Source organism: Sinocyclocheilus grahami, unplaced genomic scaffold (assembly GCF_001515645.1).
Source record: "Sinocyclocheilus grahami isolate Dianchi unplaced genomic scaffold, SAMN03320097.WGS_v1.1 scaffold20.1, whole genome shotgun sequence".
In the NCBI taxonomy this organism is placed as follows: domain Eukaryota; kingdom Metazoa; phylum Chordata; class Actinopteri; order Cypriniformes; family Cyprinidae; genus Sinocyclocheilus; species Sinocyclocheilus grahami.
The window spans coordinates 496,377-518,304 of record NW_015505199.1 but is presented as its reverse complement, the minus strand read 5'-3'; the positions used below and the strand labels follow the sequence as shown (position 1 = coordinate 518,304).

Genomic DNA, 21,928 nt, shown 5'->3' with positions numbered 1-21,928 from the left:
TTTGGCCCCCCCGGGTTTTTTTGAAGGGGGGGGGGGGGGGGGGGAAATAAGCATTCTTCAAAATTTTCCACAGAAGACAAAATCATAATCAGATTGAATTGTTGAGGGGGTTAGTAAATGATGACCATTTCCATTTGTGGGTGAACTATCCCTTTAAAAGAGGCCATTTGTCAGCTTGCTTCCCTTTACAGTATCACATTTCATTTCATTGTTCATTACTTGCAAAACAGACAGTACCTGTTTATAAGCATGCAAATAGAGTCACAGATGACTAATGACAGATCTTTGATCTGGACCTCGAGGCAATCTAGTGAGGGCCACATTATCACACCGATTCGTTACACAAATGTACTGGCTTATTTTCATGTTCTGCATCAGTAAGCAACAAGTCTAGATGCATGACCAAAACCAAGTTTGAACATGGTGACATTTACACACATTTGTAATGTCCCCTACAACACTGTTCTCTAACTAAGCCGGTAATGACTTAATTTGCAGCCTTATGAGGCTCTCCACAGACTGCACACACCATAGCAGTTATAAATAAAAAATCAGTCATTTTAAATAAAACGTTTACATCCTATCGGTCTTTACATAAAATTCTTCCACTACTGTGAAACAAGTGAAATTGTGTTTATATATAAATATATTATAAGCTTTTTGATGATTTAAACTATGAGGTCAAGAGAATGAATCAAGAGGTTCACATAACTCTGTTTATTGAAAGTGCTCTCCAACTTAACATTTTCTCTACCACTTTCTTTTTGTTTTTAAGTAAACATGAAGATTGCATATGATTCTATGTAGCTGCTCGAAACAATTACTGAATACCCTGTGCAGGCCGAAAATCTAACAGACCAAATTAAAAGCGAGCAAATTCCAACTTCAAATGATTAAACAATATCTGAAATAGCACGAGTTTGAAAAGCTGCAATGATGTGCAGGTCCAAACAAGTCTCTATGCAGTCATGTGGAGTAACAGGTACAGTCAAACATAATAACAGCAGAAAGCACATGAAGTATGTGCTCCTCACACCTGGCTGTGATACAGGGTTTCCATAAATATTTCTTTAATTTAGGTGTTAACTTCCATAATTACACCGTTCTATACAGTATGTTCCACCTGCATGAAACATCAAAGTGTTTAGAATGAATTCAGCACACAAATGTGAACGAACCAAAGAATGAATGAGAGAAAGAACCACATCTGGATTTTTTCTCCTTGACAGTACAGCAACAGGGGTTTATTTTACAAAGATATTCGGTGGCATGAAAGCCAACTGTTGATGGGGTGCTCTATATTTTGACTGACACTGATACTTTAGTTAAGCCCACAAGGCTCTGCAGGGGTGTAAGACAATAACTTAAGGCCTTTCTCTCTATAAGGTTTACAGAATCCCACCTGTTTAGTGCTGCTGTGGGGGACCACCCTTCCCCCTACTGAAGTTAAAGTACGCTATGTCTTCCTATGACTATTCTCTATATCTCATTTACTTTAAGAAATGTGATATGCTCTTTGAAAATACTGTATGTAGTGTCAGACAGCAGAATAACTGAAAACGAATCCGAGGGAAAGTTGGACCGATCACCAGCATTCCTCACTGAAGAATCCATGGATGTTGAGGCATCTTTAGACATCTTCGTTTCTGAACGTATCAAAACAGAGAATACGTTTTGCATCTGAACCATGTGATATGTCATTTCACTTTATGTAGTGAAATATATTAATTATATATTAAGACATTCTGTCTAGCTATTAGCTGTGGTACTGAAATAATTTGATGTTTGCAGTTGTTTTATTAAACCTCTAGAGTTGTAAAGATGGAAAAGATGTGGTGATGCAAACCATGTGTAATTCCGTTTCCTTTGTTAGAAAGGAAAAGGAGAGGTGAATCTTATTCGGTACAGACTTAATCCAGAGCCTCAGACCCGGAGAAACTTTTACATTGATTGCTGGAATCAGTACAGAAAGAAAATAAAAAGCTGCATGCCCTAAGGTTTGAAAAGAAGATGGTGAGCAAAATTATATCTGAAGAACTTTGAAGTTGTTCAACCACAATGGCAGCCTTCTATCCTCTTTTCTTGCTCCACTTTTTTAGTCTCTCTCTCTTACAGTCTTCCATTTTTATTTTCTACTTCCAGATGCACAGAATGGTATAATTTAAACCATCCCCCAAAACAGATACAAAAGCATAAATAATTTAATAAAATAGGAAGTGGCTTTTCATAAATACACCAGCAAATTACTAGGGCCCTATGAGTTCTGCGTTTGTGGAAAACATGGGCAGAATCGTGGAATCCAGTCATAAAAATGGAATTTATTAAATGGAATATAACTCGGAATGTCACGGAATTTGTCAAAGTTTGGATGAATTAATCAAAAGTGGGTCATTACACTTAAATCAAATCATGATATGGACTAGTATCTGTAAATATTAAGCTGCAAAAAAGACTATTTAAATATGAATCTTGCATGTTCTGCGTGTCTCTGTGTGAATGAATGGCACAGAAGCATGGTTTCGTTTACAATACTGAAGTGCGCGTGATACTCACGGTGATTTCAGCATCTGCCTTCTCATTAAATGAGGACATGGTTGCATAAACACATAAACAACATCCCCAGAACTGCTCTGAGAGTACTTCATTAGCATTTCACCATTTCATTTGACAAAAACTATCGTCATATCATATGCACACAGAAACTTAAAGGTATTCTTGGCAACCCGTCAAAACAAAAGTTCCCTTTAACTGGAATAAATTGTGTCAGAAATATATTACAATCGTGCAGTAGAATGCATGTAATACTACTACTACTACCACTACTACGAATAAAAATGAAGCATAGCGTTAGTTCTGGCAGGTCACGTTAGTCAAGCTCGCATCTGCTGACTCTCAGCTGATCCCCATCTACCTATGGGAATACGACACCTATCTAAGCATTCATATATAAGCAGAGGTGTAAAGAGTACCTAAAAACCATACTTGAGTAAAAGTACAGATACCTTACAGTGAAAATTACTCCACTACACGTTACAAGTCACCAATTCCAAAACAACTTGAGTAAAAGTCTTAGAGTATCTGATTTTAACAGTACTTCAGTATTTTACTTATACTAAATATAGGCTCAAATATGCACTAGTCACAGACACATGCCAGTGAAAAACTGTAACGTTGTGTAGAAGCTGCGGAAAACTGCTGCAGAAAAAGCTAGGTCCATGCAAACTGTAATGTGTAACTGCAACACTCATTTCAAATGAAGTGGATTAAAGAGTACAGATACTCCTTAAAAAAATGTAGTGAAGTAAAGAGTAAAAGTTGCTAATATCTTTGATACTCAGTACAACTACAAAGTACCTGAAAAGATACTCAAGTACAGTAACTAATTACATTTACTCCAATACTTTACACCTCTGTATATAAGGTCCCTCAGAATTATGAGCAGTTTTCGCATTGCTCAATAGCTAATTACCCTCCTCCATCCCCAACTCCTCCTCTGTCAGTCAGGATTCAGCCTTCTGATTCTCCTTTGAATCAGACTAATTCTAAAATGTGTACATAAAATTATTGAACTTTAACAATATCTGCAATACATTTATGTTGGTTCTGTTCTGTTTACCCTGGGGGGTTATTGCTGCTCTCCCTGCTCTCATCCATGCTGGCCTGCATGGATGCGCATGGAGTTCTTGCCCAGAACAGAACCATACCGCCAATCCAAACTGTATGCTAATTGTCAATCATCTTTGACGATAGTGGTCCTGACAGAATTATTGATTTTGAAGTTGGAGGAGAAAATGAGAAAGACCTACCCTAAACGAACAGCTCCTTTAAACACAGAATTTGGTAACAATAAAACTGAACAGGAGAAGAAAAAAAACATATTTTATAGGGCCCTAAATATGTAATGTTTGTTAAACTTTTTAAATTGATGTTAAATTGTATAAGTTTCACGATTTTAATTAATTAGGCATGCCTTTTGATTAATAAAATTTAATTGAACCATTAAAAAGGAGTCCAGAAAAATTCAAACAGAAAAAATGTATTCCAGAAACGGAATTTGGAAAAAAATAAAATGGATTTCATAGGGCCCTAATTTTTCTTCCCCAGATCCGTTCGAAAGAGCATAGATCCTGGTGTGGGGGAGGAGGTGATTAATTACTCTCTGACCAGTGGGTGCTGAGCAGGCGTGAGCCTAGATGAATGAAACCTAGTCTTTTTGGCATTATATAATAAGGATTCACATCCAGTTTCTGTCACAATCATCAGACAAGTAGCATTATTGGATAATTTCATGCAACCTCAGACATCTGTTAATGTAAAGAGAACTTACACTTATACTGCTGTCAGCTGTTGCCGACACTGGATATACTGTCCAGCCAAGCTCTGCGGTCGCTGTGGTGGAGTCCATCAACATTTCTGTGGAAGCAGGAGGAAACATAAAAAGGTTAAACAGGATATGTCCAGGTCATGCTTTGTACAATGTTCAATATCGTTGAGTTCATGCACAGATATCAACCAAATCTATCTAGCAATCTATCAGTTATCTTCAATAAACAGAGTGAGGGAACTTGCTACTGTTGTTTCCAGCATTTCCAAGAGGTTCCTAAATTACAAATAAACTTCAACATAAAAACAGACTAAAACCAAATATAGAGCTTAAATGCTTTTTATACTCAGTCTTTGCCTAAGGAAATGCTGGGGAAGTATAATAAGCTATGAATATGTAATACATTTTCATGCATTAACATAATTCTTTATCCAGACATTTATAGAGGCTTGTGTTCCCACTTAACCAACTGCTCCATAAAATACAATCAACACATTTGACACGAATCAGCCTTAAATCTGTTTTGATATTGCAGCCGTCTCCAGTAGTAAAGATAAAAATGCTGTAAAATCAAGAAAGGAGCAGGATAGTGGGTTCTGCTTCCCTGCTGTGTGATTCAGCGAAGATATTTTAGAGACAACAGCCCACTATCTGGCTCCACCACTGCAGAGGTTACACGAGGGTACAGGATGTAGGTTAGCAGTTGGACAAGGATGAGATAACCACTAGAGACACTTTCAATAATGATATGGCAGCATATTGATACTGGGAAAAGCTAATCTTTCACAGACTTTCATATGCCACTGCAGGCGAATGTGCATGGAGATCTACAAATATGCATATTGCATCGTTCTAGCCATATCTCTACTCATGAGAAAAGCTAAATTTGTGTTCAGGCTGACTTCTCTTATCACAGTACACAGTTTGGGTCACCACTTATGGGCGTATAGGATGTGAAACCACTTTAAATGCCTGTATTTTCATGCTGAACAAGGCAAGTGAATTTTGATTTGGTTTGTTCATACTGTGTGCTAATTTGAAAGATGATTTAAAACATATTCTAGTTGATTTTCTCAATTATTGTGACTAAAATATAATTCTGCTGCCTCCCATAATATTTGTCGAAAAAATGTGGGAAGTATGCTTGTCGCTGATGCTAAACCCACACATTTTAAACAAAAATCTAATAACGTAAAAAAGGAGTTATGAAATCACCAAACAGGCAGCGCTGCCTCATCAATGTTCTGCATGAATATAATAGTTTTTAAATCAGTTATCACTCACAGAGCTCCATAAATAGCCCTCTATATACATCAAACATTTGTTACACTCTTCTCACCTAGATAAAAGAGTTTAGAAATATTGAAATATAGGGACATGCATTTTATGCATGTCTGAATAGTACAGAATCTACAGATTTAAGTGGCACAGCAAATGGAAGAATTGATCAGATGAAAGATGACCATTTGGTTCAGCAGATATTAGTTCAATAACGATTACTTCAATTACTTATTACAGCTGTTCAACGTCAGGTCAGACCTTCAACTAACAAGATTAGCCAGCCTTTCACCAACTATTTCTGTGCTGAGACTGCTAGGTTGGGGAAAAAATATAGTTACTTGAGGCCAGTTACTCTATTTCTACTGATTAGTTGATGTTAAAGAACATCAAGTAATTGGGGTCAAAGAGAACACTTTTTGCCGTCTGGGGTCCTCAGAGGCACGGGGATGATAGTTCTCAGTTCAGATTGGCCGTCAGTCATCCCATGTGAATAATTCATGTTATCACATTGATGGCTTAATTAATTTCCTCTAGTAATTAGAGTAAGATTAAGTTGTTGAACTTTGGAAAAAATTAGATAAAGGAGCTTGATAGAAACAGAGGAAGTTTGGGTTTTATCACAGTCTGATGCAGCTGTTCTGACTTCCTTTTACAAGCATCGCAGTACAAAACATCTTTCAGAGGCTCAGCTTGAGGCCAACATAATTACTAGTCTTAACTATTGGAAATACTTATTCATTTACAGAATTTCATTAATCTTGCATTAGGCTATTTGATCATTTTAAATATGCTTTCGAATGCTGGTTGCAATTAAAAAGGGGCCTTGAAAACGACAGCGATTTTGAAGGAAAACAGTAAGCGTACTGTTTGGGGCTATGTGGAGGAATGCAGCTTTTTGGGCATGTCTCTATACCTCAGATTCCCTCTGAATTATATTCCAGGAAAAACCAAAGCATTCAATTAACAAACTACACGTGTGTCCAAGTTTATTTTACAAGGACATGGAATTTTATTACATCTCTAAGGCACACAAATCTAAGCTAAATTACATTTGACTATCACTAAGCCTAAAATGTATACACAGACTCATGAAACTTAGTCTCTATGTAAATTCATAACCCAAAATGGCGATCAGTTTTCAGTTGGTACACAGAGGTATGGAAAAGTGGCAAAGTGAATTTTCTAACCTCATGCCATACTTGTGGGCATGTGGTCCTTTATAAATTCAATTAAATTCAATTCAAATTTATCTGAGTAGTTTTATATTGAGCAACTTTTATTTTTACTTCACTACAACAAAGCATAATAGTGTACTTTTTACGCCACAATATTTCTTAAAAACATGTCGTTTTTCATTATTTTGAACTGGAGAAATCGTCACCCACTCTGAGACGCGATAGTGTTGTGTGCGATTCGTGAACAAGCTGATTCTTTTCAATGAACCTCTTAAATCGGTTCGCAAATCACACTGAACGATTCATTCGTGAATTAGACTGATCGGATTGCAGCTATTCTTAAGTCAACAACTCACTGAAGTGACTCAAAATGAGTCAATGGGAGATTCTCGGAGCTTGAGTGCACTCACGACTGATGGCGTGAAAAGTAACTTACTAATGATGAATTTTAAGATTTATTATTGTAAATAAAAATCATATTTAGGTCACAACTATCAGTTTTTGTGAACTCAATCTGCTATAAAAGCAGATTTTAAGCACACTGTAAAATGCTTGAATGAGGACATGTCCACATTTGTGTATCACTTTCTCAACGGGCTAGGTTTCAGGTAAAAATTAAAAATAACATTAAAATAACGCAAATGCAAATACTGCCCATGTATCTTCCCCACTGAAGTAATTTCAAATGAGTTTCAAACTAGTATGTTTGCATACATTTTTAAAATTCGATATTTTTTACATCTGTTTTTACAGTATTTTGTTTGTCGACTCAACACAAATTTTGTTATTTTTTCCGATGCTATTTTATATATTATTTTTCACTTGTTTGCATGCATAAAGTATCTGTAACCTAAATTGCTATTTTAATATATTTAATGTTTTGATTGTGTACAACAAGTCCCCCTCTCCCAGGTATTTTGAGCAGTAGAATTTTATAAAATATAAAATTATTAAATATAAAAGTGTTAAATAAAATTACAAAATAAACATTCATTGATCAGTACTTTTTACTTTTAATATTTATGTACATTAAAAATCAAAAACATTTTACTTTTACTCGAGTAAAATTAAAGATTTGTGTGCTTCGTCCACCACTGGTAAACATTCTTTCACTTTCATAAGCTCCTGCACTTAATAAGCTCCTGCCTTTCGTAGTCTGGAAGAGTGATGCAACCGTGCAATGGATAACCCTCCCAACCAGAGGCCTCTGCTTACGCAGAGCCAAGCTCAAGATTTACGACTCCCTGCAGTTATGGCCGTACTTCACTGCTACGTCTTGCTTCCAACTCTTCATCTTCTGTGACGAGGTAAACCAGAGGGGTCTGTCAGCACCACAGGATTCTCTTGTGGACTTTTTGAAGAGAGTGGTGGATGTGGCACCATGAAGACTGAATGTGTTTACACTCACAACATGTCTGGAGGTGACAACACATTCCAGCCCGGGCCTATGAATAAGCTTGAGTCACAGTACAGCCATATCTCAGCCATTGTAAGACCCAGGAGGACACATGAGTTTAAGCTTTTCAACAGGATTGATTTTTTTTTTTTTTGAAGCCGTGCATTTCCCCAATGTGAATATGTAATGGTAGGAGGAGCTTTCTGACAGTTTAGTGAGAGATCTTTGCATAGTATGATGGAGAAAAAAAGACCTTTTGCTCATACTTTTAGCTCATATTAGTCATGTTTTAATTGAGTTTGTGGTCCAAATTTAAAGTATTAAAAAAATGATGTGCACTGTAAAAGAATTGAAAAACTAATGACACTTACGAACCTTTAAGTGAACTAAACACATACAGCACAACTAGTAAACAAATTATTCTCTGTTTGTGAATCAGGCTTTAAGTATTAATAACACAGCCCTTGTTTTCCTTGGGTTTTAGGGCACCATGGCATTTCATCTGAAGGTTAGATAGGCCAGTTGTTCACCACAAGGCTGTAAACAAAAGCAGCCTCTGAACACCAGTCCACGTTAATTGATAGGAAACAGGATCCTTTCAGACCAGGGATTACCGTCGGGGAAATTGATTGGTCAGCAGCTATGCTCCTGAGCCAGAAAAAGTGGCACCTGTTAAAATTGCTACTTTTAAAAAGGCCACAGAAAGTTATTTGGGGACCGCTGCCATATAAAATGGCTACATGGATCATTAACAGGAGGGTCTGTTTATTTGGGGAGGTGATTAGCGTTTGAGCTGTAGGCCACAGAATGCCACACACACACACACACACTCTTGTTGCACAGGCACTGGACTTTGTGTACCCACTTCACATAGTCATAGATATACATTCAGTGACCTTGAATCTGGGCCTGTTTCCAAATCTGCATCAAGAGATGTTGACTTAGAATGATAAATAGCAAGACTTTGGATGATAATTATATTGCCTAAATCCCTGATATCTCTAATACCTGTGTATGTCTTCGGCTGATTTTATATACTCTCCGGAGGATGCTTCCGGAGAAACCGGCTGGGCTGACTCTAACTCAATTATGTGGGTGGTGGGTGGGCCAGTTATGACAGAAGGCTAAGGTATGGTTATTCTAAAACTTGCAGAGGTGGACATGGAGAGACTGACTGAAATGTTTTGGCAGCAAATGCCTAAAAAAACCTCCCCTCATCCTTTGATAGCACATGGCAGTGCTTGAAGCAATGGCTTCCAAATAGGCCAAAATTCACATCAGTGACTCAGAATCAGCACCTAGAAGCACTGGTAGCACTTTACAATAAGGCTAAATGTGTTCATTTTAGTAAATTAAAAAAAAAATGAATAAACAAATAAAATAAAACAAAATTATGTTTTTGCAGCGTTTATCAATCTTGGTTAATGTTAATTTATACATACCACTGTTCAAAAGAATCAAGATTTTTTTTAAAGAAATTAATACTTTTATTCAGCAAGGATGCATTAAATTCATCAAAAGCAACAGTAAAGACAATTATATTTGAAATAAAATGCTGTACTTTTGAACTTGCAAAGAATCCTAGAAAAAAAATTTATGTCTCACATTTTCCACGAAAAATTTATATTATGCAGCACAACTGTTTTCAAAATGTTTCTTGAGCTGCAAATCAGCATATTAGAATGATTTCTGAAGGATCATATGACACGAATTTCAGCTTGGCCATCTCAGGAATAAATGAATTAAGATATTAAAATAGAAAACAATTATTTTAAACTAATAATATTTCACAATATTACTGTTTTTACTGTATTTTTGGTCAAATAAATGCATCCTTGGTGAGCATAAGATACTTACCAACCAATAACTTTTGAATGCCAGTGTATACACTTTTGTTCAATGTTGACTTTTTTTTTTGTTTAAATAATAATGAACTTAAATGCTAAAAATGCAGTAGAAATTAATTTAAAGAATATTAACAAAATGAATGAATGCTGTGAAAGTGCTACTTACTGTAAGTTTATGTTAGCCACAGTATTAACTAATGTTACCAAATAGAACTCTATTGTAAAGTGTTACGAAGTACTTTAGACACTAATACCATACTGATTCTGTCAGACTATGTTACGTGTCTGTGTGTGTTTTCTTTCCCCACGTGCTCCAGGTTATGCTTATGTCCTTATTTGTTTATCTTCCTGTTCCTGTCATCATAGTTCATTAGTTTCTCCCTGTGTCTCATTATTAGTTATCCTCCTCACCTGTCTGCCCCTCGTTATCTGCCCTATTTGAGTTCTAGCCCGTTCTGTTCTCCTTCATCAGGAATTGTATATGTCTACCCTTGCTATGTGTGTTTTCCTTGTTCCCTTGGTGTGATTAAAATCTATATGTTTGAGTTCCACTCCTCGCGCCTTCGTTTACGTGCTCCTCACAGTAGCGAATTGTGACAGATTCCCAATGTGCCTCATTCTTCTGACACAAAATAATGGCTAATGATTAAGATTAGCCCACTGCACCACTAAAATTAAGAAAATTAAGAGTAACAGCTCTCTTTGTCAGTTTGTCTTGAATGCGGTGTAAGATTTGTAAATCCTTTGATAGCAAAATGTTTCCTCATTAGCAGCAGCAGTACTGTATGTCTTCCTGGCACAGAAACAGGCCTGTAACTCCAGGCACATGCTCCAGACCAGATTAGAGAAGTCATCTCTACTACACAGTCATTTGTTCCTCATGGGCATGTAACCTCACGCTGTTCTCTCTGAGACACACCTGAAAAATTAAAGCTAGTTGGGTCAGGAACACATTAGAATTGAAACCAGTATTTAGGGCATGTGACCGATAACCACATTTCTGTTGCCGCAATTAAGCACAAGCAAATACTTTTACATATACGACAAGAAACCACACAAGAGGTAATTAAAGCAGGATCGATGTAACACTGGGATCCGGCTGCAATGAAGGGTCCGGAGAAACCATTTTATCCGAGTGGCATGTGCACGTGATAATGACGTTCATATGTCATGTTGAAGGGCAGAGAGGCCTGTGCAGTTGGAATGATGAGTGAGCTTCGCTCCGCAGCTCTGACGTGCCCCTAGCCGTTCAGAAATCTTTCAGCACAACGAGGGTCAATTAGGTGGAGCGCACATAACCGCCGCATTACAGAATGGCTTTGTATAGGTAATTGAGTCCATATGCCAGAGCATACAGCACCCAGAACGTGCATGAGAGTGAGGCTTTAATCCAGGAAGGTGGCAGATACCCAAACCCCACCAGTGTTACTTCAGGGGCTTGAGAAAACCAAAACAGAATCTGCTGCACTTTAGACAGATCCACCGAGAGGTCTCGCTCTCTCGTGGAGATTTATGAATGCTCTGGGATTACTGCTAGGCAACTAAATGCTGAATTTAGGGGTCAGATGATGATAATGAAGATGATGTAGGGAAGTGCGGAGTGATGTGGCAGACCAGGCAGAAATAAAAGTGGACTCAGCCAACAGAGAGTATCAGTGTGTTTCAGAGGAAGAGGAAGCGGGCGGTTGATTTTGGCAGCATGCGGTTCCTTGTGAAATATGCTACCACACAGTCGGTGGAGCGTTCCTGACTGCTTGACACAATGATGTAGCTCTGAAATCCCAGAGTTCAACACGGGACGAGCTACAGTAATTCTCCATCCTTACATAGCCGATTAGCACATCATTCAAGACGCTAAGGGTTGAAAAGGAGTTATAGCAATATAGAAAGTTGGGAAAACACTGCACATTTTTTATCTCCCACTCACACACATTAACAGACGGTTCCAGACACACACACACACACACACATTCTCTAAACAAGTAAGATGTTGGCTACTCTCTAATTTGTGTTTGTCTCAAGGCCAGTCCCTCAAATCAATCCCAGCGCCTCTTTAGCAGCTTGTTTAAATGGGTTGATGTTTCTTCGGTGAAAAGCTTAATTATTTACTTTGAATGTGCCTCACAAGGGGACCACGAAATGGTAATTGCAAGCTACGCTCACACTCGCTTTTTTTTTCTTCTTCAAGCCCTTTTTCGTCTAGGTTAGGATCTGGCTTCAGTTGATTGGCTGTGTCTGACAACACGACGGAGAGAGCTGACAGACAAACTGTCTTTCCAAACGATCGCTATTCCAAAGCAGATCAGAGCACAAATGCTGGACCTTACATCATGCTGGATTACAAAATCCTATTCTTCCTGCCAACCAAGTGCTGTGGTCTTTCCATGTATTGAAATATGTTTTTGTTTTTAAGGAAGCTAGATGGTGTGCCACCAACTTGTGAGATGCTAAGGGCTAATGTGTTTTGGTTTTCAAAGATCACCATATTTAAAAACCATTACAGCTGATGCAATGTAAATCAAGTGTCATAGATGAATCATTCTACAGTTTAGTTACATAAATATACTAACGTGAGCAGGAAGATTTTGATTTAAAAGGACTGCGCAATGAAATTGAAATAAAATTGAAATTATAATTATTAAACCGCAAAAGGCAGCAATTTTTACATTAAGAGTGAAAAAAATGTGAATGTGCCAGGTTTACTTCATTTTCACAGCTGCATAATTTGTATCCCTTTTGTGGCCAGATAAGTGTATTAAAACTTTTTTCCCAGCTACACAGAAATTTCCACCAAAATAAAAGCTGGAGGATTTAACATCATGCCATGCCACTTGTACAACAAATGTATTACGTTTGTCTTTTTGCCTTGATATCTAATAAGCAGCAATACGAGATGATTTTTAAATGTTTGTCTTATCGCAGTTCAAATCATAATCACACTATTTGTAATATGATTTTTGTTCCAAAACTTGCAGCCCTATTTCTAACAGAAAGCTGAAATTTCCAGGAATAGACAGCATCCTCATTTGCAAGATCAACACCTACTGACTGTGCTGCATCACAGCAAAAATACCTGTGAGGTAAACAAGCATGAAAAATCTCTGCATCAAGCTGACAGGTTCAGAAACATCATCACGCATCCAATTGATGAAAATGACAATTGCACGCATCCTACTCCTTGCCCACAGGCCATAGACCAAAGCAATGACGATTAAAAATGTGTACATTGTGCAAGCATGAACACAGAGGAATCCAATTTGTCACGGCTGTGTGGTTTGGAAGTCTGCAATACACGCTGATGCCTTTCTTCTGGCTGAGCTTGGTAGGGATATGCCTCTCCTGAGCTGCTTATACAGCGTGGGCGCTCTGAACAAGGGATATATGCTCTAGTCTCGGTGACTAATGACCAGAGATGCATAGTTTTCTGACTTAATCTACATTGTGACTGCAGAATAGAGATACTGTACTATGGATTAGAGTTACACACCTTTTTTCAGGTTGACCTATGAGCAATGTAATGTATTCTAATGTATCTCTATCTTGTGCTACAAGTTGCATGCACTTTGAATAACCGCAACAAGGAGCACATAAAGATAATTGCATCCAAGAGCTTCTTTCTTCAGTGTTCTGCAATGAAAATCAAACATGACCACAATAATTGTTTTCCAAATGACCATCACCAAATAAACTCTCTCTTTGCACATGTGATTACATTAACCAGTCAATTCTGCTTAGTCATCAACCTGCCAAAACAATGGTTTATTACCCATTTTATGAGCTAAAAGACCCTTTAAAACAATCAATAAAATTTGCTAAAAGTCAGCGTAATTCTGTGCCGGGATCTTCTCATTCAGATGGGATTCCCAGGAACCTTTACGAGACCTCCATGCAAGCCAAAAAAGCTTTGTTGGAGGAGGAAGCCACAGATGGACTGCTCGCGAACTGTCAGAAACAGACGCTGCTCTACAACACCCTGTTATGTTCCAGAACCAACTGGAGACGGATAAATATTCATAAGAGTGGAGGAGACGTGTGGCTAAAGGTTTCCTCTCTCTGATATCCTTTTGAATATTTAAATCTGGCCATAAGGGACCCTAGACTTTCCTAGACCCGCGGGGTTAACCTCAAACAGGTTTGATCTCCTTCTGCTAGCTTTGGACAAGAGTTACACTGTTACGCATTTACATTAATGCATTTGGCAGATGCTTTTATCCAAAGTGACTCTCAGTGCAAACTGAACCCCTGACCTAGGTGTTGCTAGCGCCATGCTCTACCAGTTGAACAATTACTGAGGCTGCAATGGCAGATTAGAACTCATAACTGTAAGACATTTGGGATGATCATGCTAAATTATTGCTATATAACACTATTACATTTTCAATTACTTTGATAGCATAATAAACATACTATAAAAATCTAAAATGATTAGTCTGGGATCTATAACAACAAAAAGGCAGACTGAAGCAGGCTTGTATTAATATAAAGAGGGTAAAGGTCAAATATCGATGCTTCTCTCACCTACGTACACTGCATTTTAGCTGTGTCATTAAACACTAATGAGAGTGAACACTTCACGTCATGCAGAATGGGGCCTGTGGCCATCTAACACCTCAGAAGACACTCCTCTCCGACAGAGAGGGAAAACCTGGAGGTCTGCTGTTCGAGTGGTTGTGATGTCACAGCACCCTGAGGCTGGATACAGATGGTGGAGGCACAGACAATCTAACGCGTGTTAGCTAGCACTTCATAAATATGCAATTACCTTTCACATTAGAACATGAAAAGTAAACAAAAAAGGAAAATAAATATCAAAAGAAACATTTTTAATAAAATAAAATATGAAATATACATTCAATCTCTTTATGAATAAATATGTAATGCTAATATTTAGGGATGTAAAGATTCACTCAACTCACGATTCGATTCACGATTTTTTTAACAAAATGAGATTTAAGACAAATTAAAAATGAAATGTGTCCTTTTATTATTGCTTGGACAAAATACTGTACGTTTCTTTGTGAAATTGAAATATAACACTATAATAATATACTAATATAGCACTTGTAAATGATTGCTCTTTTGTTGGTTTTGATTGCTTCTATTGTCCTCATTTGTTAGTCGCTTTGGATAAAAGCGTCTGCTAAATAACAAAAATTAAATATATTGTAAATGTGAATAACAAAACTAAATTGAAATTTTAAAACAAGCCCCAAATCAAATAAATAAGTAACACAAAAAAAATAAATCTATTCATATAAACAAACTAAGGCTTTGTCTGTGCTCTTTCCATTTAAAATTAGAGGCAACCACTGCATTTTAATCATGATCCAAACAATGATAATGCATACATGCAACATGAGCCATTTTTAATCTAAATTACATTGTATAATTTCGAAATTTGAAGCAAAAACAGAATGGTTTGACTTCAGTTTTGTGAAACAATGCATAAAAAATATCTGCATGAAACAGAAGCAGCAGACGAGCTGAATGAGACGCAGATTCACTCTCTGCCAGCAGGCGGCGCTTAAAGTGTTTCCTTGGTTTCCGCTGTAAACAAAGCAGCGCTGCACTTATGAACTTTAATATGCATTATACAGAGGCAAGAGGAAAAGAAAAAATACCATCGACAGAGAGTAAGTTCCCCTCAGACATACATTCATATAAACTCCTACCCCTAATTGAATCGCGATTTGTTTAGCATCTCAACCGATTTGAATCGTCACATATTTAAATCGATTTTCAACCGGCTCGCGGTTAATCGTTACATCCCTACTAATATTTAATACTCTGATTCAAAATCCATCAGAAATCCTCAACAGATGGACATTTGGAACAGGATTTAAATTTTAGGGCAATTAGTGTTTATGGTAGGAACATGATCTCAGCTCTGTCCTGATGAGGCGAGAAATATGGAGCTTTAAATGTTTAATGAATGCCAAATAAATAACTAATTTCTTCATATGCAGTAGTCTCACGTATCTGAGCGCCTTCAGTGAAATTCACATCATGTAATCAAATTGGCTGGACACTGAGCATGCTTGACCGCTCTCTGCTGCATGTTAATTGATCTAATATGAAACGCTTTGCTTACTCGATTTCTGCGATAAGTCAATATCTTGCGGGCTTTCTTTTTAGCGGCCATGTGTATGAGAAACCATGTTTGTGGAGGGAAGACAACTCATTACCTTTCCCTCTTGTTCACATTAAAACCAGTGAATTGAACACAATGTTTTTCAACATGAACACATGACGCTCCAAAGAGTTTTGAAATATAATAGTTCCAAAAGGACACACAAAATGGAACTAATGTAAGTCAGATTTTATTTTGCATTACTTACTTATGGAATACACTTATGTTTTGCATTAAGCACAGAAAATCACTGATGGTTGACTGAAAATATTATTTTAAACAATCCAAAATTATAACTGTTAATTATTAAGGATGCAAAATACTACCAAACGTTTCAAGGCCACAAACTAAACTCAACTATCGAACAGAATCTAGAAAGCAACCTAAAATATGAATTGAGTTTAACCAAGTCCAATGACATTTAGTTGTTGAAAATACAACTCAAATAATGTTGGCGCAGCTAAAAAAATAAATAAATAGCACAACATACCACAAAGTAGAGCTGATTAAGAAGTCATGCACTGATTATTTTGATCATCCAGTGTGTGCTTGGATGGAGTCAGTGGCATCTGTTTTCATTTAAAAAGGGTCATCACCACTAACCTTGGAGTAAAAAGAACCAAAGCCAAGCATCAAACAAACAATAAGGCTTGAGTCTAAAAATATGAATCAGGAAAAACATCCTGCGAGCATATGTTCAGTTTACAGAGACACTACAGTTAACATTAACACCTAGCATAATTGCCGCATGCTTATCAGCATTGCGACTCAGCGAAGGTGTGATGAGAAGCTATTCAGAGCAACAGTTTTTACACCCAATAAAGAAAAATTAAAAGTACTGCCCTGCTGGGCTGGATCACACCTTCAAATTACCCCCCTGAGTGATCCATAACCATCTCCCAAGTGCAAATTATTCAATCTGCTACAGTACGGAGTGTGCTGCTGATACTCAATATGTTCATAATGCCGTGGCCTCATCACATAAGGCTCTCTTTATTACCTGCAGCTGCAATTATGAACTTTTCCTTGTTAATGTCGATTCTCAGGCTTGACAATAGGTAATGGTTTCTTTTGACCGAGAGTGAGACCCATGAAAGACACAAGGGTAGATTTTCTTGTCGATATTTGAAGAAGGACGCGCACAATGGCATTGAAAGAGAGTTTTAAAAGGTCTGACGCGACGAGATGTTCCCCTTCAGAAACTCGAGCTGCGTCGAGATTCGCTTTGGGAATGCCCTTGCGTGACCGCGTTCTGAAGCACGTGTCAAATCAGTCCAATGGAGCAGCGAGACGTCACGAGTGGGGTGACGTAAGCACCAGAAAGTATAAAAGCGCATCCAGCATAGCGCAAACCAGCTTTGATGATTTAGCGGAGGGATCCGAGACGGGCTCGTCCTTTTCTCGGTCCTCACCCGTTAGATCCGCGGCTCTCTCTCAGTGTTCGGAAACCCGCGCTGCGGTTTCGCCCACCACCCACCCGAGAAAAAAAGAAAAAAAAAAAAGAAAAAAAGTGGTCGAGGCTATCTCACTAGCTTACGAGTCCTCTGGCCTCCCGTGCCTATGGGGGTCAGAGCGCACTCGACCAGGAGTATGTGTGTGGGTCTCCTCACTGCCCTCATGGAGGGTTATTGATACCCCTGCCACCCTCTGTGCTTCAGGGCTCAGTGAGCTCCGACGAGCGAAAATCCCAGCTGGACGCTTACGCACACAGAGCTGCCCCGTGGCGTAAGGCAGATCAGCTTTTGTTTGTTTGTTTTGGTCCGCCAAGGAAGGGATCTCCGGCGATCAAGCAGACTATAAGTAGGTGGGTGGTCGAGGCTATCTCACTAGCTTACGAGTCCTCTGGCCTCCCGTGCCTATGGGGGTCAGAGCGCACTCGACCAGGAGTATGTGTGTGGGTGTCAACTTGGGTGTGGCCTTGCAGGACATTTGTGCTGCGGCGGGCTGGTCCTCTCCGCACACTTTTGTCCGCCTCTGGCTTGCTTAGTTGGGGACACTTCATTTCCAGCGATATCGTTGACATGATTGCAAAGATATTATTTAAACTGAGCTGGATGTTGACATCACTGAATTCAATGATGAACTGTCTTTAACTGAAAAATGAGTGTTTACTATTGTCATTTTGCATTATTGACACTATTTTCCTAATTAATGCTGTTCAGTTGCTTTGTCACAATCTGTATTGTTAAAAGCCCTATATAAATAAAGGTGACTTGACTTTTACAACCTAGACCTGGCATCTACCCCAGGTTCCCAAGTTCTCTCTTCTTGATGTGCTCATAAGATACACACACAGGCAGGGACTTGGTAGTATGGCACAGTGGGTATTCTCATTCCCAAAGCGAATCTCGACGCAGCTCAAGTTCCTGAAGGGGAATGTCTCTAGGTTACGTATGTAACCATGGTTCCCCGAGGGAACAAGACCCTGCATCCCTGCAGGCGCTACTTCATCGAAGCTGGTTTGCGCTCTGCTGGATGCGCTTTTATACTTTCTGGTGCTTACGTCACCCCGCTCGTGACGTCTCGCTGCTCCATTGGACTGATTTGACACGTGCTTCAGAACGCGGTCACGCAAGGGTGTTCCCAAAGCGAATCTCGACGCAGCATCTCGTTCCCTCTGGGAACCATGGTTACATACGTAACCTAGAGACGTTCTCCTGCCAGTCGATGGAGTGCTGTCTGCCAAAAACAAACTTTATTGATATTTGTCAGCAGAGTTAGGCCAGGGTTTTAATGTATAATCAATGCAAAGCTTCTCCTTTCTATCCATAGTAGTCTCTATTAAACCATAAATCAACAATAATAAAGAAAAAATTAGCATTATTAGTGTGCTGAGGTGGCAAAAAATGGTGGAGGGGCTTTATGCGAACAGAAACGGTGTTACAGATAAGAACGATAGCATAGAACAATTATTCTTGAGGGCTGACAGAAGCAGTGCCTTTAAGCTGTTATCCAAACCACAGACTGATGTTTTTATCTCTTCGGGACTTTTTATGGGTGGACCATATCAGTTGCTGCTCCATCATGTTTCCTGACCCGGGGAGAAAAACAGTGTTACTCTTCAGACCCGTGACCCTCCCACCAAGAGGTTGCATGTTAAAGGGAAAACCGAGAACGAATGGAAAGAAAAAGTGCCGTCTCGCTGCAGATTCCAGGCCCATGAGTTTACTCGTCATCCCGAGATGAATAATGGCTCCCTGTGGTCCTCTGGGAACTATAAACAAGAGCCTCTGGGGCGGCCTCCACTGCAGGCCGCATGCACAAGACCATTATGTGTCTGGTAGCCTGCTGCACCACCTAGATTTCACAAGCCAAGCCCAAACAAAATTCGAGAAAATGACAGACAAAAAGTGCTTCAGGTCATCAGATTGACCTGTTATGCCACTCTGGACGGAAACTAGCTTTAGTTTTACTTAGATACTTGAGCCAAATGACAGAGTTTAAACCCGTTGAGGGCTCTTATATGTCTAGCACTAATTCAATGCTTGTGGAACAGAAGTGAGGAAAGAGGCCCATGAGTGTGCAAGATTTCTGGGATGGATCTCAGTGCAGCTGCGGAGAGGGAAGCACAATATATAGGGCAGCAAATTTATCAGGAACTTTCCTTGGAAGCCCTTATAACTGATGAGTCTCGGTCTGTAAACTCCCTCAGATGGAATTACTAACAGCTGAGGTGCACAACACCCATCTGAAATTTGAACTATTTCAATATCACAGAAGCACCATCCAACACAAACCACGATTGTATTTCTTTAATTACTTTGGACTTGCGACATAATGAATTGGGAACCATGAAAAAAATCTTCTAGATGAAGAGAATGCTGCTTGATCTTCAAATACCGGACAGTTAAAAGTCATCAGTGAATCTAATCAGTCGTACAACTGATGGGCCTCATTTCTTATCTAAACAGATCTTGCACAGAGACACCTCCATAATTCAGGATCCGTGCTGGACGACTGTGTGGGCTGGAGCTCCTGTGATGAAGGGGTCAGTCAAGTGCACTTAGATTTCGGTGCTTCTAAGCGATCGAGTTGATGGAGGCTTTCAGGACGGAGCTCGCTCCCTCTACTCCTGGAGGAGCATGGCTCAACTGCTCATTCAGAGGGCAGACGTGAGGCTAAGCAACCTTGAAAGTGGTATAATATTGCAAGCCTGCAAACAAAACAGGGGCTCAAAATACTTGGGTAATTGATCGCCAGGAAGGGCAAGGGTAAGAAGTTTCCCCTGAGCAGAAACAGGCACAAGTCTGTCCGTCAAGCCACTCTGTCACCTGAAATTATCCAATAAAAGAGTTAGCAAAGGACAGACTTAGTCTTCGACTTTAAAACACACATAAACGTTTGCGTAAGACCTGTGTAATGCGCAGACAGATTGCTTGTTTAAAGTCTGGAGTCTATGTTCTTGCATGTCAAATGGCCCCTCGTTCACATTCCTCAGTCTTTGCTCTCGGTCGATTACAGTCACTTAAGGTGATTTAGAGGTTTGGTTTGCTTATCTAGCAAAAAGCATAAAAAGATCTGTGTTTTGACCAGTAAATAGACCTTTAGGTGCATCATTTTAATGGTTAACGTTAATGCTTTAAGTGCTTAAGCACTGTACAGACAAAACAAGTAGCCTAATGTCTAACTATTAAATCTCAGTTGCTCTAACTTCAAAGACTAATATGGAAATGATAAAAACGTGCCAAAAAACATTGATTAAGCAATGGAACAGTGTGCATATTTATTGGGCAGTGTATTTCTTTTTACACCCTCTTCAGCTTATGAAAGATGGACTATAATAAAAGTGTCAGTAAAGTCTGGCAATAAAAAATGGCTAGTAGAGTCATTCAGCATTGTTTTGGCAAAGCAAAGCAGCACCATCAAATAAGGTGCTTTATCAGAGACAAAGCACAGGCTATCTTGGTACATAGTCTGCTACAATTGCAAGTTGAAGAAAGAGACACCATTTTCAAACCTGTTTACCTACTTTCCACAAACAATACAGCCATTAAGAGAAAAACAAAATTAAAAAAATGTGTACATTCAATACAAAACTAGCCATGACAGCCTATTCACAATTGTGATACATAATTTAGCTTTATGATTTCCTCCTCCGACCTAGGATTTTATTGTACTGTTTGAAATAAATAAGCGTTTATCACAGTCACAATCAAATGTGCTGCAGTTGGCTTATACTGAATAAAGTGCGGCTTTAAAACCAAGGTGACCATATAGTAAATTTATAGGTAACCACTTCACTGCCAACACAAATTTACAGTTAATGTTTATGACAATTGGATATTTCTGCCAACATACCAATAGAGTTCTGAGCATTTCAATTTAATTATTTAAAAAATAATAATAATTGTGACAGCTCACTGTAAATCCAAGAAAGTATATAAAGTCTCTTTTTAAGGCAAGTTTATGTGTATTCATATTAAAGGGGTCCTATTATGCTTTTTCACTTTTTTAATTTTAGTCAGTGTGTAGTGTGTATGTTTGGGCATAAAAAAGATCTAGAAAGTTACAAATCTCAAAGTCCACTGCAAAGGGAGATTTTTAGTTTAAAAAAAATCAATTTTCAAGAACTACAGCTTCCGGGCTTTATGATATCACAAAGCGGCTCATTAGAATTTCATTACAAATAATTCCCGCCTACAGAAATTCGAATGGTTGGGGGGTGGGGAGGGGCGAGGTCGTGGTTAGAACGCTTGGTTGAGTGAGCGCATCAGACGAGATGACGAAGAAGAAGAGCTGCTGTGCTGTAGCCTCAAATTTTTGGCATGTCTAGAA

At 38.7% G+C, this 21,928-nt stretch overlaps 1 protein-coding gene across 1 annotated transcript in view; it reads right to left on the bottom strand.

Annotated features, from left to right (window-relative positions):
• LOC107555673 (ephrin type-B receptor 2-like) overlaps positions 1-21,928 on the bottom strand; it is a 181,125-nt gene that overhangs the window by 90,230 nt on the left and 68,967 nt on the right. The window contains exon 2 of the mRNA XM_016238545.1: positions 4,328-4,413. Coding sequence (XP_016094031.1) covers positions 4,328-4,413 — 86 coding nt within the window. The remainder of the gene's footprint in view (positions 1-4,327; positions 4,414-21,928) is intronic.